The sequence below is a fragment of the Pogona vitticeps genome, chromosome 4, assembly GCF_051106095.1.
Source record: "Pogona vitticeps strain Pit_001003342236 chromosome 4, PviZW2.1, whole genome shotgun sequence".
NCBI classification, from domain to species: domain Eukaryota; kingdom Metazoa; phylum Chordata; class Lepidosauria; order Squamata; family Agamidae; genus Pogona; species Pogona vitticeps.
The window spans coordinates 215955046-215981823 of record NC_135786.1 but is presented as its reverse complement, the minus strand read 5'-3'; the positions used below and the strand labels follow the sequence as shown (position 1 = coordinate 215981823).

The 26778-nt window shown below is 41.2% G+C and overlaps 1 protein-coding gene across 4 annotated transcripts in view; it reads right to left on the bottom strand.

The window, feature by feature from the left end:
• Positions 1-1943: 1943 nt before the first annotated feature.
• The window catches only part of GRHL2 (grainyhead like transcription factor 2), a 91946-nt gene continuing 67111 nt past the window's right edge, over positions 1944-26778 (bottom strand). For 3 of the 4 annotated variants that reach the window (XM_072999198.2, XM_020783400.3, XM_020783401.3), the window contains exons 13-16: positions 25757-25848; positions 23753-23838; positions 10801-10865; positions 1944-8278 (exon numbers count right to left, since the gene is read on the bottom strand). In XM_072999198.2, the coding sequence (XP_072855299.1) occupies positions 8164-8278; positions 10801-10865; positions 23753-23838; positions 25757-25848 (358 nt within the window). In that variant the 3' untranslated portion in view covers positions 1944-8163. The remainder of the gene's footprint in view (positions 8279-10800; positions 10866-23752; positions 23839-25756; positions 25849-26778) is intronic. The other variant, XR_012086965.2, reaches the window with a different exon arrangement.

The window sequence follows — 26778 nt, the reverse complement described above, 5'->3', positions numbered from 1 at the left end:
CCAGAATAGGTATGCAATATTTCAAAAGGAATTAATTCCCTTACTTACTACATTGAAGCTATTCTCATTGCTGTGGTTGCAAAGTAATTGCATTGTGCATTATTGGTGCCTTAGTGACAGATTCCTATGCTGCGGCTGGCATCATGAAAACAAAATACCAGATGAGGCAACAGGCTTACCTTGCTTTTTGAAATGGATTAGACAAGAGCAGAACACCTAAAAATTCCTTTCATAATGCTTCCATAAATGCCTTAATACAGTCTGTCAAAAGTAACTTTTGGAAGTTTTGGCAAAACCTTGCTTCTTGTGCCAAAAAAGTTAGTTGGTAACTATCACTACAATATCTGGAAGTTGAATCATGGCAACTGGATTTCTTTCTTGTTAGGTTGAAACATTTCGCTATTCATCGAAGTAACTTCTGTCTGAGGAGAGTTGATAGGAGACCCCTGATATATACTCCACATTGGTTTCACTTCCCCCTGGTCTGAATAGGCTCATTAGATGGACCAAAGATGGGGGTAAGGGTTAATTCCACTTCTGCAGTCCTTCTCCACCCAATTCTTCTCTCACCCCCGTCCTTTGTCCTTCTAACGAGCCTATTCAGACTAGGGGGAAGTGAAACCAACATGGAGGATATATCAGGGTCTCCTACCAACTCTCCTCAGACTGAAGAAGCTACAGTACTTGAGTGAGTAGTGAAAAGTTTCAACCTAACAAGAAAGAAGTCCAGTTGCCATGACTCAACTTTCAGATAACTGCACCGGGATGACTGAGAATCTTCACAGATATCACTACAATATTTTTGAGTTGTAACTTATTTATACTCTGCTACTACAAATAATTCATTGCAAGTAACCAAATTTCTCGCACTTAGTTACCTCTGTGCTCTGGGAAGACATTGCTATTTTCTGCCAAGATAAAAATCCAATTGGGCTACGGACCATCAGTTATGAGCTATCAGTTGTGACTACCGTATTTGGCGGCGTACAAGATGATTTTTTTTGGCCCAAAAAACATGCCTTCAAGTGGAGGGGTCGTCTTGTACGCCGGGTGCACTTCATTTGGGCCAGGAAGTAGCCGCCGTCGCCGTTGAGTAAGTGACATGGGGCCGCGCTGGCTGGGAAGGAAGGCAGGTGGGCAGGCAGGCAGTCGGTCTGGATGGAGGGAGGGAAGCAGAGACGGCCATACCTGAGTGGCCAGAGCCCACCGCCAGGCTGCCCGCCACCCCGCGCCGCTGAGCCAGCTGCGTGCTCGCTCGCCCACCACCCGCCTGCTTCCCCTCTTCTCCTCCTCCTCCTGCCGCCGCCCGTGCAGCCTCTTCCCCTCTTCCTCGCCCTCCTCCCCGCCGGCCATGAACTTCCAGGGCGGGCCCCGGCAGAGTCCCAGGCAGCCACCGCCAGCGCTGCAGCAGAGCCGTCCAGTGTATATTTTGAGTGGAAATGTTGGGGGGTCATCTTATACGGCCAGTTGCCTTGTACGCCAGCAAATACGGTAAGTTTCTAAGAGAGAATACTTTTCCAATCTTCACACATTAAATGTGTGATGTTTGAGTCATATGTTAATATTCATTTTAACAAAATTAAAAATAAGCAACAAGGGGATGCCTATATCTCAAGAAGGCACATGTATGCATTCACAAGAGTGCTGGAACCTGACAGCTGATTAACTTTACATGTCACTGAGCAGAGGAACACTGCAGCATGTCTTCACTATGGTTTCCAAATGTGCCATGGCTCAGAGTTGAATAATTTGGAGAAGCTATGGTCCAAAATGTCATCTTTCTACAGTTACAAATGAAAGACAATGTGGCAAATTCAAGGAGGGAGATGCGAGTTACAGTGTAAGCCTGCTTGAATACGTGTGAGTAAAGTTTCAAATGATTCAGCCCAGAATCAAACTATCTCCAGGACATCAGTGCGGGGAAAAGAATGACAAAAGATGGCTGTATCTTAGGAATATTTATTTCTGTGCTCCTTAAAAATGTACAAAAAATAAAATAAACTTGCATTACTTATACATATGTCTATAGAGTCCCCTCCCCCTTTTACAAAACTATTAAGTTACACGAACTATTTTCTTAGATTAAATCACATATTTTATACATGCAACTTCCTTGTTTTCAAGAGATGACAACTGCACATGATTTTATTTTATTTTGGCACATACACGTCTGTTAATATCATGTCACCATCTTTCCAGAGAGATATTGGGGATGGAGGGAGGAAAGGGTAAAAATTCCATGAGCAACAAATATTTTACATGCTGAACATTTTGAAATCTTCAACAAATATCCAGGCTTCCATCTCTCTGCAGCATCTGAATCTACAGCAGCAACTTTTCGACTTCCTCATTATGAAGAAAACTGAATCTGAGCACTAGTGCTACTCTGCAGCTTTCTAATCAACAGGTCCATGAGATCAGAAAGGTAGAAAACAAAGGGGAGAAATGGCTTAATTCATACAACACATGTACTGTATCTGCATACCAAAGCAATTTCTGTTTAATAATAGTCATTCTTCAGCAACAACGAATGCCAGAAAATGATGGCTAACCTCAGAAGAGATTGGTCTTCCATGCCTATAAAGGTTTAAAACAGTAAATGATTAAAAAAATATTAGGGTAGACAGTTCCATGTATGGGAAGGTAACTGGATCAGAACTTAGCAGCCTTAGCAATTGTTACAGCAAGGAAAAATTGCCATTTGTATCACAGCATGGAGATGCTGTGGATGGATATATGGCATTTCTATATACAACGACAGCCTGTCCTGCCTGGTGTTTGGAAAATACTTCCTTCTGGGCCATTTGTGATACTGTGCAAGTGGTGGATATGGCACAAAGTTCAGGCCAGAGTCCTCTTCGGCTTCACGGACAGAACTCCTACACAATTGCCATGGCACCAAGCAGAGGTCAGGAAAAGTGCCTGGTTGGTCCAGAACTGACTTGCTATTGGGCATGTGGAATAAACAAACAAGATATTGGCCTCAATTTCTAAATTTTTTAGAAGTGTCCCTTTGTTTCCAACCTGTCTCCAAAAAGAGAGACATGTTTCTAGTTATGAGCCAGAACACATCAACATGCTTTAAACCTCAATACCAAAGCTATAAATACTACACTATTTCCCTATCCATTCTCTCCATGACTGAAGAATGCACCAGCCAGCTTCAGGATTTATGAAGAGTCTTGGCAATAAAGACATTTATCTCAGAAGTCAATAATAACAAGGGCCATTATTAGCAGGAAGATTTCTCGACAACCGAGTTTGTCACTGTCAGGGCTACGCTTTCTGGGTAGGGGTGTCTGCTCCTGCTTACCCCCTTCCTTTACTTTAACATAACTTGTGAAGTTGGAAATTCTGTAGGAGGGGAGCATCAGGGAACCCTATCTGCCCTGGTAAGGAGGTAGCAGGAGAGGGTTGACGAGGAATATCCTGGGACTGAGAGGGCGGTGTTCTCATTACTCTAGCAGACTACCTACCATGGCCTTGGAAATATGTATCCTCTCTCTGAAAAGTTGTCCAGTTTAAAGACGAACAAACATAAAGAGGAAACCCAGGACTTCAACAACGAGTCCACTTCAACAAGGAGCAGACTGAAGAGGCATAAAGGCACACACTCACAGTCTTACCCATGATGGTGAGACGTGTTGTGTTCTTATTTCAATTGCAGTAATTACATTGAAACATGCACCTATACCTATACAGTAGTATAATCAAATTTTACTGGGTTCCTCTCTTGGCATCATTTCCTTTTTTCCGGTGATGAGCAAGTGGCTACGGTAATATGTACCACAGAACTGGTTTTTTACTATTTTTCACTCCTGTGTTTCAACACTATCAACACTGTGTTTACCAACTCCTTTTTCAATGCAGGCTCCTGTGCCTTTAACCACCAGCAGCTGGCAAGCCATTCTAAGATGAGCCAAAAAGAAAGCTTCATCTAACCTCATAAGACCCAGCTGCCACGGAAGGGCTTTGTGGTCTCAAATTCTCAAGCAACTCAGAACACGGTTTTGATTTAGATGCATCACCCCTCAAAGTTTTTCACATGACAACAAGGGACAGTCATGCTTATGCAAGTATACACAAATTAAGAGTCTGTTTATTTCCTGTAGTGTGAAGCATACACTGCAGATGATGGGCAACTCTTTAGACTCATTCTTTCCCTCTTTTTAATGAACTGCTGTTGACTGAACATAGCTGAAAAAAATGTAAGGTTTTGACCTAAATAAATTGTCCTTAAGACTATGATTGGAGATATTCTTACATTCATTTCACACACATCTTATATTTCAGAGTTTGTAATTTCTCCTGTCATTCTTCAAACTTCTCAGAACGCAAAAGGAAAAAAAAAATGCAAGAACAACATAAGCATCAACAAACACTCTGGAAATGTAGGTCAAATTGATTTACATACTGCAAACCCTTAAAAAACATTCCTCCATGTAGCATCATGGTTGTCTTGTTCAAGCTAGAAATCTTATACTTCTGGGTTTTGATTTGGCTTCATCTAAGAGGTGCTTTTTGAACTTAATCTAATCTATGCATATTTCTGTAAGAAAAGCACCCCCTCCCCTTGTGTCATTTTTGATCCATTCTAGGTTCAGCTTCTCAAAGCTCAGAAGAAATAATTTGTGAGTCTCATTTCATATTCATACTTCACATTTCCAGGTCTTAAGGGAGTTCAAAACATAAAAGGCATTGCTGATTTCTTACTCTTAGTTCACTGAACAATGCCACAAACAGACAATGGAATATATGCAAGAAAAGAAAAGCTGTTGTGGACTTGGAGCATGCAAAAAAGGCTAAATTCTGAATTACAGTTTGCCAGCTACCTGGGGCCTATTTGGGACTTGTGTCCCAGAAAAGTGAGCTCTGATTCTGGTTAAGTACAGACAAGAACTTGTATTTTATCATGTTGTGTGAAAAGCTGCCCTATATAAAGTCAGTCCACTGAGCTGTCTCATTCAGTACTGCTTACAAACAGGCTTTCTCCAGTCAAGCAAACCTCTGATCATATTGAACTACAAATCACATCATCCCTAGCTAGGAATTATGGATGACACAATCCAACATGGCTGGCCTACCATGCTCAAGCAGGGAAGGGCTCTCCAAAATTTCAGAAGAGAGTTTTTGCCACTCTTATCAAGCATTTCCAGTGTTTTAAGAGGATGCTCTATCAGTGAGCTTCTCCATCAGCTTCTATCAAAGGAAGTGCTAAGAAAAACTCGTAGATATTGAAAAAGACAGGCTGAATAATATCATACAAAAACAAAAATCTAGAGCTGAGATTTGTATATACATTTCAGACCCATGTCAAAAAAGTGAATGTACATTTTTACATTTACACTCTAGTGTGTCACCCATTAAGGGATATTAGGAAGTTTTAGTAAATAAAGTAAGTACACAGAGGTGCCATTCACCTGAGACATTTCTTCCGTTAGTGCCACAACTGACAGAAAATTACAACTGGTAACTCAGTTATTTGGATGAGCTGGGTAGATTCAGGGACAGAAGTGGCTGAAGGAGATTAAGGTGGAATGGACGACACAAGGTTCTGAGGAGGAGGCCAAGATACACCAGCAGGGGCTGGGCCAAAAGGTGCTTCCTTTTTCTGCCTCAGAAAGTCCCTTGCCAACCTTGTTTCCTTAGATCAGTTCTACTGAAATAAAAAGGTGCCCCTTATGCAAGTCTTGTCACATCGATGGTGGCCATTCCTTTATCAGCAGCACTGCTCATACAGTGCACTTACATCCCAAACTGCAGGGGTGAAAATATCTCTAAATTTCACACATTGTGTGACTGAGACTGAGAGATTTCATTACAAAGAAAATGGAAACTATGAGCGCTTTCCTCAGTTGGTCCTGTTCAGTGTTTGTTGACTCAGAGTGGCCCAGTTCCAATCATCCAGTTAGGAAAACACGATTCCAGTCTGAAGAAGATGGAAAGGATTGAGCAATCTTGTCCTGCATTGATCTAGAAGACAGAATTAGAACTAGAACCAATGAATGGAAACTCCAGGGAAGCAGATTTCAGCTAAATCTTGGGGTAAAAATCTTAAGGGTAAAAGCTGTTCCACACTGGAAAGGACGGCCTTGGAAGATGCCGAGTTCTGCTTCTCTGATACAGTGGAGTCTCTACTTAAGAACGTCTCTACTTAAGAACAATCCAACTTAAGAACAGCTCCATTTGCTAAATTTTGCTTCTACTTGAGAACAGAAATCCAAGATAAGAACAGGAAAAAAACCTTTCCTGCTCTTTTTTTTAAGGTCATCTTAGGTTAAAAAAAATTCTCCCCCTAGTGGTAGAGTATGTATTAACCAGCTTTGCATTAGTTCCTATGGGAACTAATGCTTCAATGTACGAATGCACCTCTACATAACAACAACAACAACAACCAAAAAAAAAAAAAAAAACCCCAGCCAGAACGGATTAACTGGTTTTCAGTCCATTCCTATGGGAAATTTTGCTTCAACTTAAGAACGTTTCCACTTAAGAACACCATTCCAAAACGGATTAAGTTCTTAAGTAGCGGTTCCACTGTAGTTTCTATGGACGGAAAAGAGCAGATACGGATTAAATGGTTTTCAATGCATTCCTATGGGAAATGCAGATTCAACATAAGAACTTTTCAACTTGAGAACCACCTTCCAATACGGATTAAGTTCTTAAGTAGAGACCCCACTGTAATATTAAAGCAAGGGGGGGGTATGGCCAGGTTTGAGATACTGGGATTACATTCTGTGTTGTAGATGTGGGGGCTCTGGAACATTACTGGAATTACTGGAACAAAAGCTGGAAACATTACATTTTAGTCCCAAAAAAATGTAAGCCTCTCCAAGTTCTGGATTAAATAACTCCTAACATTCTTTCCAATGCTATACTTCAGGAACTCTGCAGTTCCATGAATGGCTAGAAATAAAAAGATCATATGGCTCAATCCAGTTTGCCCAAAGCTCCAAAGTAAATTGAATACAGGGTTAAAGCTAGAACTGGCAGCAAGCATAAGGAAGATGGATCTGCCTCATTTCTGCCTAGCATTACAATGGCAGCTGTGCAGTTAAGTGGATGGTGTAACTCTTAGCAGCATATTGCTGTAAATTAAGAAATCTATGCAGATATTACCTGAACTGTGTGCCCTGGCATGCGACAGATAATGCCTACAGAGATTTCTTCACTTATCACAAGTTGAATCTAAAAGTTATGCCTTTTCCATAAGATTTCAGCCAATGCATAATAAAAATGAAGAGAGAATGAATAAAGAAAAAAGAATGCATCAATGTGAAAGGTGGAAAAGGGTGGGTGGGTGGTAATGCAAGGATTGAAATAAATAACAAATAATACAGGAACTGGAGGACAAGAGCCACACTGCACAAAGACCTGATACGGCAGAGTATACAATGCTGCAAATACTCCCAGGTCTCCCTAGCGTGTGGAATACATGTAGAATACATGTCAGCTATTAAAATATGTTTTAATGTTCTATCAAGGATACTGGTCATGCCACAAGATACAAAGGAATGGAAACATCAAGCTCTCTTCACAATGGTCAGTTGATATATGTATATATATATGAGAACACTATGTACAAAGGCTAAAGCAGATGCTGCTTTACTTACAAATTACACACTACCCAATTGTCTTACTTACAGTCCTCATTAGACCTGCATTGGAAAGAACTTGGAGATATGTGGTAAAGCCATACGTTCCTCAGCAAGCGGTGGGAAATTTGTTCAGGAATTTTGATTGCCATCTCTGTGTTAGCTCTGAAGAAAGTTGAATATTAGATCTTCTTGCAGGTCATTTTGAAGGGTGAAATTTCATTAGAAAGTCCTAAGTGAACTGACACAATCCTTCAGATTTACTATCTTCCATATTAACTTTTAAAATGTTGCTGTTTCTTCTTTGCAGTGGAGTGAGATTATAAAGTCATGATTATTTACATATTGCAAAATGAAGAACAATAAATAAGGACTGTTGTAATGATATGTAGTTTGTCATGAACACATTGATCACGTTAAAAAGTGGAGGGGAGGTGCATCAATGGACCTCTGTAACAGCCACTCTTCTCAGTATCAGTGAGTCATTGGGGGCTTCAAAAGAATTGTTCCTTTTTAAGAGGAGGCAAAAATGCTATGACATCACAAGGCTGCCCTCTGATCTAAGCTAAATCTCTGTCAATGTGACCTTGAAGCCTTCCACCATGCTTTCCATGTTCAGGATGAAAGTGTCCTCATTTGAGTAATGTTCAATGATGTTATCATCCATATTGACCAGGATCCTGCAATTGGAAAAGAAGCTATCAGTCAAGCATCTGAGGCTACACTCTATGCCTCTGAAGAAGTAAGATAGGATAGTTCACACTTATTAATGGTCATGGTGCTACACGTCTCTGTTGTTTAAGTGAATGACCCAAAATGCAGTTCATCGTTTCCTGGAGTTGCAGCTTCAGATGTAATCTGTAAGCCCCACAGAACATAGTGATGTTTGTTTTCTTCCCAGTAAATATGGACAGGCTTGCACTGTGAATGACCACTGTGAACTCACTGTGATCTATGCTTACAAGGTAGCTTGAGTTAATACAAACCTCTCAAAAGACTGGGATGTTCCTTTGTGCATTTCAGTGAATTATAATGATATAAATATACAGAACACATACAGAAAGAGACATTATCTCTGCACTCTTATCACACAGAGTAGTACCGTCAGTGAACATCTGACTTTTCAGATGTTGTTGGACTCCAAACCCCATCTTTCCTTACCAACGGTCATGATTTCTGAGGCTAACAAAAATGGGACTTTTACCATGCCTGGAATGCCACAGGTTCCCCACCCTGCTGAAGGACATGCCGTGTCAGATTTTATTTTGAAAGGTTGTCTTCTTATTGCCTTTGCCTCTTCTTCTGTGGTCCCCAAAGGCATTGCACCCTGACCCTCATCCTATATGGAAATGGTCTCAGGAAGATTTTTGTCTCCCCGGTTCTTAAATCCACTGTCCAAAACTGCAAGTTTCAATAATCATATACGTATATACTGAGACAGAGCACACTTTCCCCACAAAACAGCTTCTCAGACACAACCTGATAGGTGTTGAGCAGGTATCTATAGATAGATAGAAACATTTCAGCAGACAGTTGCACAAAACAAACCAGACTAAGTATGGGTGCTGTTAGAAGAAAGGCTGAACTCAAGCTTACTATGCAGAGTGTCTCTGATACAATCAGTGGCCTCTTTTACTTAAAGCATCTAAAGTAGCAGCAGAGGTAAGAAAAGCCAGCAGCCCAAATTTACTGCCAAGTGAGTAGACAGATGGTACTGAGCTCACTTGACTAATGATCGGAGGAAGACCTGTTGAGATTATATAGGGTGTGCAAGCAAGGAGGTGCCAAAAAGAGGAAGCCATGTGTTGAATCAGGGATGGGCAATATCCTCCACTTCAGGTAACCCATGTTGATGATGGTCAAGTCTGAAAATAACAATGGATGATTTTGGCTAGAGAGCCAAAAATAGGCAAACCAACCCTCTCTTCTTCCTTCCTTCTTCTTTTTCCATACTCTGCCTCTTCACTTATTTCCTTGACCCCAGCTCTCTACACACTTCTCTTTACTTAGCAGCCAGCTAGGGAAAAGATTGGTTATTCTTGCAGAGATTTCACTGATCACTTGCACAAGGTTTTTGACATCAGGTCAAGCAATGGTGGCTGCCCACACCATATTAGGCAGCCAATTATAGCTATGGCAGATGGACCGTTGGAGGAAGGAGAACAAGATCTATTGTCCCCGATCTATTATCTTACTCTTCTGCTCCTCGTCTCTTATTATGAGATTAGATGTTCTAACCTTTTCTGCGGCTGCTTAAATTAATCACAGTTATAAGTAAATTTAGTAGCCGTGTTAGTCTGTGCAAGCATATCAGGCAAAATCCGAAGGAAAAAAATAACATATATATAAAAAATTAAAATAAAAAATACAAGTAATGTATGAGTAAAATATTAACTACTGTATTCCTTTATCTAATTAGTAATGAAACTGTTACAAATCGCCCTGATACCGTGAGAGCTACTACAGTGCTGCTGTTCCACCCACAAGCCTGCAAGTAATAAGGAGGTTGATAGCTGTAATGAGTTACCTTTCTGCAAGAACGAAAGTGTAGCAAAGCTACATTTGATGAGCAACATAGTAAGTGGGAAAGCGACACAACACAGTTTTTAATTATATTTTCCAGTTACTTTTTAAAGTCACCTTTTTCTAGAGGCATTCTGAGTAGTTTTATGCCATTATCAATGCAAAAATATATTTTTGTACTTTAGAACCCGAGTACTGCTACAAGTTAGTTTTCAAACCCTGTAAAGAGTAACAGGAGGAAATCACTCTTAAACCTTCTGAGCACTAACCCTGTCCTGAGCGTTATAAATTCTGAAGCCAATAGTGGAGTCCCAGGGACCCTGCTGGCAGATGGAAAGGATGAAACAGGGGTACCTTCCATGTGGTCCCTATCAATATCTCATGACCTCTGTGCAGTCACACAATAGCTGCTCTCAGGCTATAAACTAATTGTGGGAAGTCTCTCATGGACTCTAGAGTTGTAAACGGTGCTGAGAAACTAACAATTTAACCTTTCCTGTAACAAGCCTCTGCGAAGTGGCAGCTGCTCAGAATCCAGATTTCTTCTTATATAGCACGACCACACGTCACCTAGTTAGCAGACAGAAACCACCTCGGCCGGGGTCTCAAAACACTTTTGCAAGAAAGAAAGAAACAAGGGAACAAATTGACCCACAAGGTGAGTTTCTGTTTGACTTACCCCTTTTTGCTCTTCTTGTAAAGCTTTGTGATCTTTTCAGCCGGAAGGCCATACTTCTCAGAAATCTAAATTTAAAAATTAAAAAGGAAGGAAGAAGATTTATATTGTAAAAAATGAACTCCATACCATTCATTTCCCATTAAATGGTGTAGGTAATGCTAGAGGTATTCAAAATGACTTGTCCTTCTGAGCACTACTAAGGTTAACAGGCTAACTTTCAGCAAATTCCTGTACTTTTCTGCTCAGGAATGTTCTTTGCAGAGTTCAATGATATTTACATTATGCCATAATAACATTAAGACTGACTGAAATTCTTCCCATGCTTAAAATCTACTGTACGAGTCATGTGGTTTCCTTGTTACTGTATATGTCTCACCTACATTTGTACAAACAAAGGAGTTTTTTTTTTAAAAAAAATTTTTTTGAAGAAGCCTATTGTTTATTAGAATATTCTTGAAGAAACTGAACTGCTAAAATCAAGGCAGCTTGCAAGATGTCTGCAAGTTATTTAACAATATGAACAAACTTTAACTTATATATCTGTCATGCCTTACAAAGGCGATGAATGACAATAGTTCAAGGCAGATCAAGTATTTTGCTTCTAACTTAACTTTCAGATTTAAAGCACTGGTACAGACAGAACTCTGTACCAGAGCACAGAGTGCTGTCCTCTGAAGATGCCGGCCACAGAGACTGGCGAAACGTTAGGAAGAACAACCTTCAGAACATGGCCAAAGAGCCCAAAAAACCCACAACAACCATTTAAGATTTAACTTAAAATATATTGAAATGATAAAATAACTGAGTTCAAGGCTGATCAGAACCAATAAAAGCCCCTATTCCTGCAATTTTCCCACTCAAGTCTTTGATGGACCTATTTTATTGTTTGCTTTCTTTGATTCATATGATCTACTTCACTGTGTTTTAGAATTATTGTCTGTATGCCATCTTGACACAAATTGCATGATAAATTTAAAATAATGTACATATTAATATATACAACAAAATATGCTACTTAAAAAATGAAGTACTGAAGTGTCTTTTAGTAAATTTATATGAAATTTGGTTTACAAACATACACAAATTAAATATATCAATTAAATCCAGTACTAATACTAAAAAATCCTAGTGTGGCAGAGAAGGCCAATTCGAGAGTGACAATCCCTTCCATACTGAGGACAAATACTATCTGTCCCGTGTCCAGCTCCCTGCTTTTGCTGCTTTCATGACTGCCTCTTTGCCTCAGCCTGCTGGACAAGGGTCTCTTCAAATTGGGAGAGGCCCTGATGAACCGCCTGCCTCCAGGCTGAACGCTCAGATGTCAAGGTTTCCCATCTGTTGAGGTACATTCCTAAGGCCTTCAGATCGCTTGCAGATATCCTTGTATCGCAGCTGTGGTCTCCCTCTGGTGCAATTTCCCTGCACTAATTCTCCATACAGGAGAATTAGTGCAGGAGATCCTTTGGAATCCGACCATCAGCCATTCTCACGACATGCCCAAGCCAACGTAGATGTCGCTGTTTCAGTAATGTATACATGCTAAAAATTCTGGCTCATTCTAGGACTACTCTGTTTGGGACTTTGTCCTGCCAGGTGATACCAAAAATGTGTCGGAGGCAACGCATATGGAATGTGTTCAGCTTCCTCTTCTGCCTTGCACAAAGGGTCTAGGACTCACTGCAGCACAGGAGTGTGCTCAGGACATAGGCTCTATGGACCTGGAGCTAGGTATATGCCGACAGCTTCTTATTGAGCCATACTCAGTAAGTCTAGAGAACGTGGTAGCTGCTTTGCTAATGCGTTTATCCAGCTCGACATCTAGGGACAGAGTGTCAGAGATCGTTGAGCCAAGGTACACAAAGTCACGAACAACCTCCAATTCTTGTGTGGAGATAGTAATAGAGGGAAGTGAGTCCATGCCCTGGCCCATGACTTGTGTTTTCTTCAGGCTGATTGTTAGTCTAAAGTCTTGGCAGGCCTTGCTAAAATAATTCATGAGTTGTTGGAAGTCTTTAGCAGAGTGGACAACAATGGCTGCATCATCGGTGAAGAGGACGTCCATCATGCATTTCAGCTGGACTTTGGTCTTTGCTCTCAATCTAGAGAGATTAAAGAGTTTTCCATCTGATCTAGTCCGGAGATAGACACCTTCTGTTGCAGTTCCAAAGGCCTTCTTGAGCATGTCAGCAAAAAAGATCCCAAACAGGGTTGGCGCGAGGACACAGCCCTGTTTCACTCTGCTTCAGATGTCAAAGGGATCTGATGTTGCGCCATCAAAAACGACATCAAAAACCTCATGAAAGGACCTGATGATGTTAAGGAGGCGAGGTGGACATCCAATCTTGGGAAGTATTTTAAAAAGGCCATCCCTGTTAATCAAATCAAAGGCCTTTATGAGATCTATGATGGCCACAAAGAGTGGCTGTGGTTGTTCCCTACATTTCTCCTGCGACTGTCAGGGAAAATACCATGTCAGTGGTGGATCTATTAGCTCGAAATCCACACTGTGGTTCTGGATAGACTCTGTCTGCAAGCACTTGGAGTCTCTTCAGCACAACATGGGCAAGCAGCTTCCCTACAATGCTGAGAAGAGAGATGCCATGGTAGTTACTGCAGTCGCCCCCTCGGCTTTGTTCTTATACAATGTGACAATGTTTGCATCCTTCATGTCCTGCGGTACTCCACCTTCTCTCCAGCAAAGACATGGCTAAGCATGACAGAAAGTTTAACTCCTCACATCTAGAAGGCAAGAGGCTGTGGAAGACAGCTCCAAGCAGCTGCACCTTGAAAAGGGCACTGGATAGCAGTTCATTTCTGTGGCTCCTCAGACCCTTAAAATAGAGGAAATCAGCCCACTGCCGATTTGGAGGGTTTCATAAGGAGAAGAGCCCAACATTTGCCATGATTCCACATTATCCTTTGAAAAACATAATTTGAACACAGCCAAAAATTTCACAAAGTCACAAAACATTGATATAGTAGGCTTGTAGAGGAAAATGGAATCTTCTCTTCTCAGGTGAGCTCTGAGACTCTGAAGCTTGCCCCAGTCTTCTTCTCCCAGTCTTCTGACCTCCTGTTCCACAACCAGATACCCAGCTCACTAAGTTATCCAATCAGCCTTAGTTTCCTTAGATAAAAAAATATTGCAACCAAGGAAAAGACTCCCAATAGCTCAGTAGAATCAGAGTTTGGACAAATTTCTTTTCGGATTAGCACTCCAAATCCCCTGGCCAGCATGGCTCTACCAGCTGGTGGATTCTGGGCACTGTGAGTCTCAAAAGTCACTTTTCCAAGATGTGAATATATTGATAAACTTTGACTTTTTGTGTAACATATATTAAATCTTTGGATAATCTATTTGAAGAATGACTTAAATTGAATTGGGGAAAATATCTAGTTTGGGAGAGATTTTGTAGATACAACAGAAAAGCCCCATAGATATTTTCAAAAGCCCTTTGCTCCTTTCCCTCTTCCTACGCCATGTATCAACAGAGTAGTTCTTTTCATGCTGATAATGTGACAACATTTATCAATATTTATGCAGATGTGGAGCAGATAGATTTTGTGGCATATCTTTCAATTAGCCATGGATTGTGGAATGGCACCGTCCTCTGTGTGCCTAACACTAATGGATTAATACAGAAAAGCATTCCCAAATAGGGATAACATTATATCAAAGGAAGTATTTTTTGTAAATCACAGCCTGTCCTTGGCAAAGCGAAACAGCAACCTATCAAAGCAAACTTTGATCTCCTTTAAAGGTCAAAATTATGTTCAGATACTATGAGATATAATTATTCCCTTTGTCATCCCTCCAAGATCAGGCCTAGACAAACTCCAATATATATTAAAAATGTGGTGGGACAAACATTTGGAGAGGGCAAAGCACTCTTCAAGCATTTGATAAGCATTGCTATGGAATGCTGACATTCAAAGGGAAAAACAGGAGTTGAAACAGAGAACACTGCCTGAATCCTCAACAGCAACCATCCACGCTGCAACATTCTGTTGCAACATCTCTCATGCAGGCTCTCTGTAAGTACATGCTTTTGGTTTTATTCACAGCACAACTTCAAGCAGTTTTGTACAGCCTCCAGTCAGCTTTGTACAGAAGTAGTTCTCAAAGCCATTATCTGGTTACAATTTCAAACAGCTAATTAGAGCTCAGTTCACACTTTTCCTTATGACTCAGCCTCAGGGCAAATAAGAAAGGGGAAGAAGATTAAGAGCTCTCTGCAAAAACACTCACAGAACACCACCAGCTGACTTCAAGGCATCTTAATTTACCAGGTTTTGATCTGGTGAGGAAAAAGAGATACAAAGGGCAAAGTTTTTGGCAAAATAAACCAGGAAGGCTTTTTGACATAAAAGTTTGCGCTGGATAAATCAAAGAGATTTCTATCAGCACTGAATCGAGCATGTCTTCTGGATTTTATTTCTAAAGAAACATTGGAAAATGAACTGAAAATCTGGAATTTGAGCCACAAGCTAGTCTGCTTACAGTGGTTTCTACTTGCCTCTGGTGTCCCTGCGATCATTTAATGACAAGCCCAAATTATCTATTTTTGTATTCTTGAAGGCTTTCACGGCTGGGATCCGATGGTTGTTGTTGGTTTTTTGGGCTGTTTGGCCATGTTCTGGAGGTTTTTCTTCCTAACGTTTCGCCAGTCTCTGTGGCCGGCATCATCAGAGGACTGGAGTCCGAACTCTGTGTTCCAGAACACAGAAAGAAGTTCTGATTCCTGTCCTCTGAAGATGCCGGCCACAGAGACCAGCAAAACGTTAGGAAGGAAAACCTCCAGAACACGGCCAAACAGCCCGAAAAACCTACAAGAACCATTATCTATTTTTCAGTGTTTTTTAACTAGAATGTGAGTGTGAAAAATGTTCAGTATTCCAGGTAGTACAAATGCATTAACCATTCTGACATCCACTTCCGGATATCCTCATCGCCTTTATATAAGCCTCCTCCTCAATAATATTTCAGTTGCTCATGCTAGTAGTCCCTTTGAGTTTATAATGCAAGCCTTAAAAAGAACCAGGAGCAGAATTTACGAATCACAATTCATAAACAAATCTGATTGCATTTTTTTTCAGGTCATGGATGAGGAGCACAGGGGAAGTTCCAGCCCTTCAAAGATAAGACATCATCTTATTTGAGTGGATGGTGTATATGTGAGCAGTTTATCATGCACACCACTGGGGCATTTTTTTTGTTTTGCATATCAACATGACAAAATGCTCCCAAACTGATGTGTTAATGTGCAACAGTCTGGTATTTACTCCTTCTAAAATATTTGATGAAGCAGGCTCATGCCACAACAGTTTGCTCTCTAAGGTGCCCTAGTACTTTTGTATCCCTCCCAAAAAGGACTGTTACAACAATCAACGGTCTGCTCTTTTGGGATACAGTTATAAAATAGTGGAAGAATGAAGCAAATATTCAGTATGAGGATATATAGGCAAATATTATGGAACATTTTGGGGAGGTTACAGATCAGTATGTGATAAACAAAACAAAACAAAAAAAGATCACCACTGTTACAGCTTGTAAACAATGTGACTTCCTGTTAGCGTTCATGGTCTTGGTATTTAAATAACAAACAGTGCTAAGCTAAAAATATATAGTACTGCCAAACTGCTCTGTCTGTGCATGCGTGTGCGTGCGCGCAGACACACAGACTTGCATGTCAAATGTGACATCTTACCAATTCACTATCTTTTCACAATATTTCAGATATGTTAGCAGTTGGTATATTGATATGTGTGTAAAATCACCTGATAGAGTGTGAAGAAAGTCAGGTCTACTGCAGGGGAAATGTTTATAGTTGTAAAGCCTGGAAACATAATTAGGAATCTCGATCTTTCCAGAAAAGTTGATAATATCTACCAAATATTTCTCATGCACTGATGCAGCTTTGTTTTTCAATTTCCATCACATCCCCCCTGTAAGCAGGCAAATGCACACAGTGACCCTGATACAAAAGGAATCCATGTGCAGTAAGTCACTTTCATGTCAATCTCGTTGTCCTTCTGGAAAGGCTCTTGCATATGGAAGATAATGTCATGGATGGAGTGGAGAAGAATCACTAGTAGGTATTCTGATTCCATATCAGACTTGAGGGCAGGTCTTAAATGTCATGGGGTCCCTCCTCTTTTCCATCATTCCCTACCAACATGAGATGAGTGCCTTCTTCTGCACCAGCCATCATCTGATTGGTGGCAAGAGGCTAAACCCCAGCATCATCGCTTCCTCCTGCTCTTCCTACAACAGATCAGCACAGTCAGATGGATGTAGCACCTCTTATAAGGTCAGCATGGGACAGGAAGGAAGAGGAAAAGAACTAGAAACCACATTATCTCTGAGGTCAAAGAATTCACCTGTAAAAATAATTCACAATTGAGTGTACTCTGCAACATGGTTTTTTTCAGCATACACTACTGGGTGAATAAGTATAGGGGCAAAGGAAAGCTTTGAATTAAAATGTAGTGGATTAAGGAGTAGGAGGCAGCAAAAATGCTTGCAGTACCAGAGTTGCTTGCTTGAAATACAGCTCTTGGCTAGAGGACTCTGGAAAATGCAGTCCAAAAAGTAACAATTCCAAACTCTGCCAGGCACATTGCTTATTCATATACTGCAGCCTCCGCCTGTCATTCACATCCATAGAATGCAAGTCACCCACACATGGTACCTTAGGTGTCAAATTGTGTCACGCTTACATGTCTCCGTTTGAGTGTCTCTGAAGCTTCCCTCTACAGTTCTCAGAGTTCGCTTCAAATAGTTGGCTGTCTGGTAGAAAGGCCCCACCGCCTGTCCAGGAAGCACCTGGATTGGCAGGTGACTCTTACTTCAATACTGGTAAGCGAAGAGTTTCCTGCTAGAACCTGGCATTTATATTCCATTTATCTTCCTGATGTAAAGTGGACTGGGCTGGTGGTGCTTCTGTTCTTTCTTTAGCTGGAATGCTGGGGCAGGGCGATGCTGCTCCAGCGATGCTCTCCTTCTGCACATCCCATGAAATGTGGGAGGCAGCCACACACATTTCCTGTAGTGCCTACAGGGCCCCATTCCCCTGTTGCAAGAACATTTTAGGCATTACGGAAAGTGTGAGCAGCTGCCTCTCACATTGCTGCGGCTGTGGTAAAGAAAGCTGTCACTGGAGCAAAAGAGAGGGCTTTATTTTTAACTTAAAAATAGAACAGATCCCACAGCCATCTTACATAAGGAGCTATGCAATAATGAGTAACACTGATTAAATGTTGCACTTTTTTTAAAGGTAGAGTGTTAGGATTTCATTGTGTTACCATTAATGTGACAGTAATGTTGTTGCTCTTCATGTCACAAAAACTATCTAGGGACAATAACAACATTGGTTTTTAACACAAAACTTGCATGCTTTGGTCCTATTTTCTAGGCCTCTAATATTCCATTATTACATGGGAGAGGGCTTTCTCTGTTGCTGCTCCAAGGCTCTGGAACTCCCTCCCACTGGAAGCCAGGCTGGCCCCATCTTTACTGTCCTTCCACAAGCAGGCAAAGAGCTTTCTCTTCAGGCAAGCTTTCCCTGAGTGACTGGCTGCCAGGAGGGGTTTTTTAATGGCTTGCTATATCTTTTTTGCTGTCATGCTGAAGCATGCCTTTGGAACTGCAACCGAGGGTGTCTATCTCCGGACTAGATCAGACGGAAAGCTCTTTAATCTCTCTAGATTGAGAGCGAAGACCAAAGTCCAACTGAAATGCATGCGGGACTTCCTCTTCGCAGATGATGCAGCCATTGTTGCCCACTCTGCTGAAGACCTCCAACAACTCATAAATCGATTCAGCAAGGCCTGCCAAGACTTTGGACTAACAATCAGCCTGAAGAAAACACAAGTCATGGGCCAGGGTGTGGACTCACCTCCTTCTATTACCATCTCCACACAAGAATTGGAGGTTGTTCATGACTTTGTGTACCTTGGCTCAACCATCTCTGACACCCTGTCTCTGGATGTTGAGCTGGAGAAACGCATTGGCAAAGCAGCTACCATGTTCTCTAGACTCACAAAGAGAGTATGGCTCAATAAGAAGCTGACGACACATACGAAGATCCAGGTCTATAGAGCCTGTGTCCTAAGCACACTCCTGTACTGTAGTGAGTCCTGGACCATTTGTGCACGGCAGGAGAGGAAGCTAAACACCTTCCATATGCGTTGTCTCCGACGGATTTTTGGTATCACCTGGCAGGACAAAGTTCGAAACAGAGTAGTCCTACAACGAGCTGGAATTTTCAGCATGAACACATTACTGAAACAGCGACGCCTACGTTGGCTTGGGCACGTCGTGAGAATGGCTGATGGTCGGATTCCAAAGGATCTCCTGTATGGAGAATTAGTGCAGGGAAACCGCCCCAGAGGGAGACCACAGCTGCGATACAAGGATATCTGCAAGCGAGATCTGAAGGCCTTAGGAATGGACCTCAACAGATGGGAAACCCTGACATCTGAGCGTTCAGCCTGGAGGCAGGCGGTGCATCACGGCCTCTCCCAATTTGAAGAGACCCTTGCCCAGCAGGCTGAGGCAAAGAGGAAGTCACAAAAGCAGCAAAACCAGGGAGCTGGACAGGGGACAAACTGGATTTGTCTTCAGTGTGGAAGAGACTGTCACTCTCGAATCGGCCTCCTCAGCCACACTAGACGCTGCTCCAAGTCCTCCATACAGAGCACGATACCATAGTCTTTCGAGACTGAAGGATGCCTAACTAAAATATCTTACTGCATTGAATGTGTTTGGGTATGGCTTATGTTTTTTGTATTGTATTCATTTGATCCTTTTAGTATTGCATACTCACTGCTGTTAGCTTAAATATTGTTGATGTTGTAAGCCCCCTTGGGTCCTTTTTAAGGCGAAATGCAAGACAAAAGTCTTCTAAATAAATAATAAATAAGACCTTGGCAGGAACCATAGGATCCCCAAAAGGCAGCTTCACGTGGGAACATACAGTGAGACAAACTGTCTGAAGCCCCCACCTACTCCATTACTAGACTCCTATAGATACCTAAAGGAAATATTTTTTTTTAAAATCTTGCAATTTTTTACATACTTTTTGGCATTTCTCCCTCTCTCTCCCAGTCTAAAAAACATTTTATTTTAGTTTTTGGGTGAACAGTATAACAACTGGTAGCATCAATAATTTTAGAGTTTGGGTGGAATATGGGGCAATCTTTTGTGGTGTCACGTGGTGGCGCTGCAGGTTAGACTGCAGAAGCCTCTGTGCTGTAAGGTCTGTAGATCTTCAGCTGTAAGATCGAATTCACGCGACGGAGTGAGCGCCTGTCGCTTGTCCCAGCTCCCGCCAACCTAGTGGTTCGAAAGCATGCAAATGCCAGTAGATAAATAGGGACCATCTCGGTGGAAAGGTAACAGCGTTCCGTGTCTAAGTCGCACTGGCCATGTGATCATGGAAGATTGTCTTCGGACAAACGCTGGCTCTATGGCTTGGAAATGGGGATGAGCACTGCCCCCTAGAGTCGGACACGACTGGACAAAAATTGTCAAGGGGAACCTTTACCTTTACCTTTGTGCATCTAAGTGCACTTTAAATTAAAAATTAGTGCAAAAGCAATGAATGGTAATAATCTGAAGACAAGGGTGAGTGATACTTCTATTGGACCATTAAAATTTCAGAAACATAAGCTAGCTTTTGGCCCTGCAGCAGTCTTCCTCAGCATTACAGAGCTTGGGGTGGTGCAGAAGAAACACTGTCATCATTTAGTCGTGTCCGACTCTTCGTGACCCCATGGACCAGAGCACGCCAAGCCCTCCTGTCTTCCACTGCCTCCCGGAGTTGAGTCAAATTCATGTTGGTCGATTTGATGACACTGTCCAACCATCTCATCCTCTGTCGTCCCCTTCTCCTCCTGCCTTCACACTTTCCCAACATCAAGGTCTTTTCCAAGGAGTCTTCTCTTCTCATGAGATGGCCAAAGCATTGCAGCCTCACCTTCAAGATCTGTCCTTCCAGTGAGCACTCAGGCTTGATTTCCTTCAAAATGGATAGATTTTTCCTGGGGCTCACAAGAGTCTCCTCCAGCACCGCAATTCAAAGGCATCAATCCAAAGAAACATAGGAGTTCCAAAATCCATGGCCAAATATGTAGTCAAAGTGTGTCTTTGTTTGAAGCAAGTTCCAGAATATGTTTGTGATATTTTAGTGGTGTAATAAAGGCACTCTTGCCTTCAGATTGGGTGCAAGAATGACAGAGCTTTTTCTCTCTTTTGTAATGGTAATATGTTATTAGTACATTTGTCTTAAAATACTGATGGCTGAATAACAAGTATTTTTAAATTTTGTACTAAACAAGAAGCAACTGGTATGATGCTATTTATCTAAAATAACTTTCTAAGCTCCTGAGATCTACTCACAGGCTCATATCCAATAGCCTCCCAACCCCTGGGCTGGTTGTTGCTATCAGATTGTTAGCCCACACACATGCAGACAACAGCGGTGCTAGGCAGCAAGCAAGAGAATGCAGGACGGAAGGGAGGAATTCAAAGTACTGATGTTTTATCACCAAAACCATGCAGGGTACGACCTTGGCGTTTCAGAGCCTATACCAACTCTACAGCAGTCACAATCTTTCTCTTCATACCCTTGGTATATGTTGCACAAGTGGAATTTTGCTCATGGAACATTGCATTTAGCATATATGTGATAAACTTCAAGATAGGCTTCCCCAGGCAGTTTACCTTATAAAACAGCCAGAATCTACTTCAAATATAAAACTTTACTGAAATCAGAATCAGTGTTAGATATCAATAAGTCGCTTATAGTAAAGTACAATCTAAAACAAACCCATTCCAAAAAGAGCATAACCAACAGGAGGAACAGCGTGCATAACAAAATCTTTCCATTTATGTCAGAGAAAATAAATGCCCCTGCTTATGACCTAGAGGAATAGAATAAATTATGCAAATAACCACCAGCATGCAAATTTATTTCAATGGCCTGCAGACCTTTTCAGCACAAGAATTTCAAAATGGTCAGAATACAACTGCCCATTCCATGCAATTCGATTTCCAGGCCATACACACCAGCATCCTACAGCAGAATATTACATTATTTCTTGTCCACAGATATCTCTTGCAGAGTTAGGTTCTGTCCCCACCCCAGCCACTTCCAACATTTTGAAACATTTATCATTCTAGTCTTTATAAATCTTCTTCTGTGAGCTTATGCTGTCTTATTTGTGGCCTTCTGATAATGCATTAAAGTCAGATCTTGCTTGTCATAAGCAAAGGTTCTTATAAACAGAGTTGCTTGAAAATAAACAAGATAAAGATTTTATTTATTAATAAGCACCCATTCAGAAAAGCGTGCAGGAAGATCTATACATGCAATTAATTTTGTGAAGGAGCTATGACAGCTATGAAGTACTGAGAGTAATAAACCCTGTACACATGGCTAAATTTGCACGTTTATTGGATCATGGACTACCAGCCTCCCAAATATTGTACAAATTATCTCCTTATTGTACCACCCTCTGGTGTGACTAAGATACAGAATGCACAAGGGTATGACAGAAAGAAAGCACTGGCTTGATTTTTAAGGACTAGGATTTTTAAAAGCAGTATTTTTTTTAACAGCGATCTGACAGAAACAAGAAACAGTGTGTTAAAGTTTAAATGTCTGACCTGATACACCTCCAGTTGTCAGGCTAGCCTTACTAACCAGGCAGAAGGTCTATTCTTGGCTCCTCCTAATTGGCTTTAAGACTGAAAAGGTCTTCAAAGTTCTAAAGAGGAATTGACCTTATACTGCTTCTTATTGAATCCAAGCATAGCCCTTCCCACCGCCTGGGATTTGACATAAGCATGGCAATGTTGACGGTCTCAGTCATTGCAATCCTATACCTGTCTGCTTGGAAGTAAGGTCCACCATGCTCAGTGGGTCTTTTTCCACCATGCTCAGTGGATATCTCTCTCTCTCTCTCTCTCTCTCTCTCTAGGTTTTCAAAAAGTCTCTGGCTTCCTCTGCAAAAACAGTAAAGTGCTAGATTTGCAGAGGTTTGGTTTTAATGGGTACAGTGTTTGCCTTTGATCCTGAATGCTGGAAGGCATGAAACCTACCCCACTGGCAAGAGAAAGATGCACAGCAGCCCCCAAGAATCCTTGTAAGAGACAGGCTCTCCCAGCCTCCATTCATACCATGTTTGTCATAATAATGGGCACTGGGCATAGTCCATAATCACCATGTTTACTATGGTGTTGTCTGCTGTCAAGTCAGACTTGACTTACAACAACCCTAATACAGTTTTCAAGGTAACTGAGGAAATTTGAAGAGGAGGTAGCCGTTTTAGTCTGTGCAAGCATATCAGGCAAAATCCAAAGAAACAAACAAAGCAAGACAAAACTAGAAAAGCCATGGGACACCTTAAAGATGATTATATTTTATAATATATATAGACAATACATTATATAATAATTTTATACAGCTGTATCTTGGTTGACGAATTTAATGCGTTCTCCCGGACGTTTCGTATTGCAAAAAATTTGCAAACCAAAATGCAGTTTCCCATAGGAACGCATGCATGGGGGTGGCACTATAAACCTCCCAGGCACAATGCATCCTGGGGAAACTTGCTTCGTATTGCAAAAATAAAATAAAATAAAATAAAATAAAATAAATTGTAAACTGAGGTATTATTTTCAATGGATTTTCTTTCGTAAACCGAAAATTATGTTAACCAAGGTGTTCGTAAACCGAGGTACGCCTGTATATATAGTCCATTACTCTGGCCACTACACCACACTGGGAACGCTCATGTTTACCACACTTTTGCAAACATATAAAACAATGCTCTACTTTATTATGCCCTGCCCCCTTCTGGAAAACTAAACCATGGGTTTTGTTTGTTCATCTGCTTGCTTTTTGACTACAGTAAAATAAATGAAGTAGGAATAACAGATACTTACTGCTTCCATTAGTCCTTTTACAGTAGGGGACTTCAACATCAAAGCATCAAATACTTCATCTGCCTCTTTCCTCACGTATAGAAGTACTGTAATTGAGAGAAGCAAACTTTGGAGCAGACACATAACAACCCCACAATTCAGTTACTTCCTCTTGGAAAGAAATATAATTCTTCTCAAAACTGACAAGTGAAAGAAGCCAGACTCCCTGATTTAAAAATAAAACTATCCCACATAGTAAGGATGCGTCGGGTCAGGAAGCATATTCATTGGTTTAGAAATACCCAAATCTTTATTTTCTTTCTCTCTCTCTCTCTCTGGGAAGCAGTCTTTCTATGAATATACATATTTCTTAGTATCTACTGAGTCTACAGGTCACTTCTAAACAGTTGAGTGGTAGATGCAGTTTGCAACAACTACACTGGCCATTAATAATAAATAAATAATAATGCACTGTCAAGTCAGATTATGGGAACCTTTTTCAAGATTTACTAGTAGACAGTACTCTGAAATGGTTTATATTCCTTTCTTCTAGAGGTTCTCTGGGATTATGCAATTTGCCCAAGGCTACACAGGCTGGCTCTTTCCCCAGGATGCACAGTAGGGAACCAAACTCCCAAACTCCAGCCAGATACCTAACTCAATGAGCTATCTAGCCTTAATTCTCCCATTTTATGAAGTGATTTTATAAGGAGAATAGTTATTAATGAAAGGGCAAAAAGCTGAATACAAGTGCTGATAATATGAAGAAGAGTGGGCCAGAACCTTATATTATTTTCTCATGTAGAGATTGATTGGACCCTTTAAAAACCCCACTGTGTTGCTCCAAAAACAGCAGTACCATTAAATAACATATTTATGACATATTGATACTGGGTTTTATTTTTATGTTTATATAAGCATGCAGATGGAGGTGCAAACAGACAGGAGTAGAGACTCAACTGCTTTTATATACCCCAGTTCGGAAACGTAATAATGTTAACAACAACAAAAAAACAAAAATAAAAAATATGGGGTCTCCACTCCCATCATGAATATAAGCCTATGGCTGAATATTTATCAATTTATCTGAGGGAGTAGACTTAAACCCACAAAAGCACACATTGAAACAAATCTGTTAGTCTTTAAGGGGTCACAGCCATTTTGTTTCATTTCATTTTTGCTTTGGTTTTTATTACATATGCTGCATCAGACTGACAGAGCGACTTCTCTCAAAATTAATAATTTTAGCAGTGTACAGAAACCATGTTTATATATATACAATATATACAAACATGAATGCATGTTTGTATATATTACATTTCTATTCCACTCTTTTCACAAAGGGCTCAGGTTGGCAAACATGGCGCATGTAATTTTGTATCCTCATAACCCAATGAGGTAGCCTAAGCTGAGAAAAAGTTCACTGGCTCATGGTCACCTAACAAGCTTCATAACTGATCGGGGATTGGACCTGTGCCTTCACCACCTTAATTCCATCTTCTAATCACTCCACCAGTGCTGCCTGGGCAGCTCGCTCATTGGTTTAATTATCTGACTGCACAGCCAGAGGTTGGGAGTTTGATTCTCCACTGTGCATCACCAAACAGCCAGCTTGTGTGGCCTTGGGCAAGCTGCACAAATGCAGGATGACCCCAGAAAAAGGGGAAGGTCAACCATTCTTTGTAATCTCTACTTAGAAAACCTTGAGAAGGGTCACCACAAGTCAGAATTGACTTGACACACATCCCATCATGTTGACCTCTAGACCAATGGCACTTTACAGTGTTCTTGACCAGCCCTCCTCAACCTAGTATATTCCAGATTTGTGGTAGTAAAGCCAGCACAACCGTGGATGCCATAGTCCCACACATCTGGAGAGCAGTAGGCTGTTCGAGACCATCCTATGTGACGGTGCTTCTCCTCAGAACTGCCTTTCCATTCCATTTTCTCTCTCCCCCAGTAATTCTCTCTCAATGATCTGCAAATCAGAGGAAATGGACAAAGTGTCTGAGAACACACAGGTACCTCTTTTTGTCCCTTCTTCCTTTATTTGCTTCAGTGGTGGTGGGACAAAGTCCTCTTCTACCGGTCGGAATATCCTTTTGGCCAAAATGCTCCTGTTGTGGAGCAAAACAAAGAGACAAACTTGAGTTATAGTCATGTATGAAATGAAATGTTACCATAACAGTCCTCACAGTCAAAGGCCAGAAGCTGTACAAAGCATGAGCAGACGGAGGAAATAACATTTTCTTGTGAGCTAGGGCTTCAGTCCCCTGGACTGCAAGGAGATCAAACCTATCCGTTCTAAAGGAAATCAACCCTGAGTGCTCACTGGAAGGACAGATCCTGAAGCTGAGGCTCCAGTACTTTGGCCATCTAATGAGATGAGGACTCCCTGGAAAAGACCCTGATGTTGGGAAAGTGTCAAGGCAAGAGGAAAGGGGACAACAGAGGATGAGATGGCTGGACAGTGTCATGCATTTGTTTTTTGACTCATGTCTGCTGATGTCCCAGAGGGTACCAGTAGTACCCCCACATATCCCCTTTGTCCTCTTGGCTGATCCAATCTCACACAATAATGTCCTTACACACATTATACATTACAAAGGAATATTTTTTTAAAAAAAGATGTGCAACTGCCATAAATGAACAGATTAACTCAAAATGCTGAGTACTATTACTCAACAAATGAATAACAGCACACAAACATCACTGGAGCACACCGCTCACAAAAAGAGAAAAGCAACATCAACCAACTTCTGAGTTACTGATGACTAAACAGATGGAAGCTGATTTTTATTAACTTTGATCCTTTTTACAAGGTAAACCTAACAGTGAGAGTACTGTTTAATGTAATCACTCCATGCATTACGTTTATTTGAATGACCACTCTTTATTCTTCTGTGTACTTATATCAAAGGTGGAAGACCCCCCCAGCCCACAGACAGAATTTCAAGCCCAGACCTCCCAATCTGGCCTGTGGAGGCCTCTAATGAGGTCACACTCTGTCCCCAAAATCTCTACTTTTTGAACTGTATCAAAGCTTC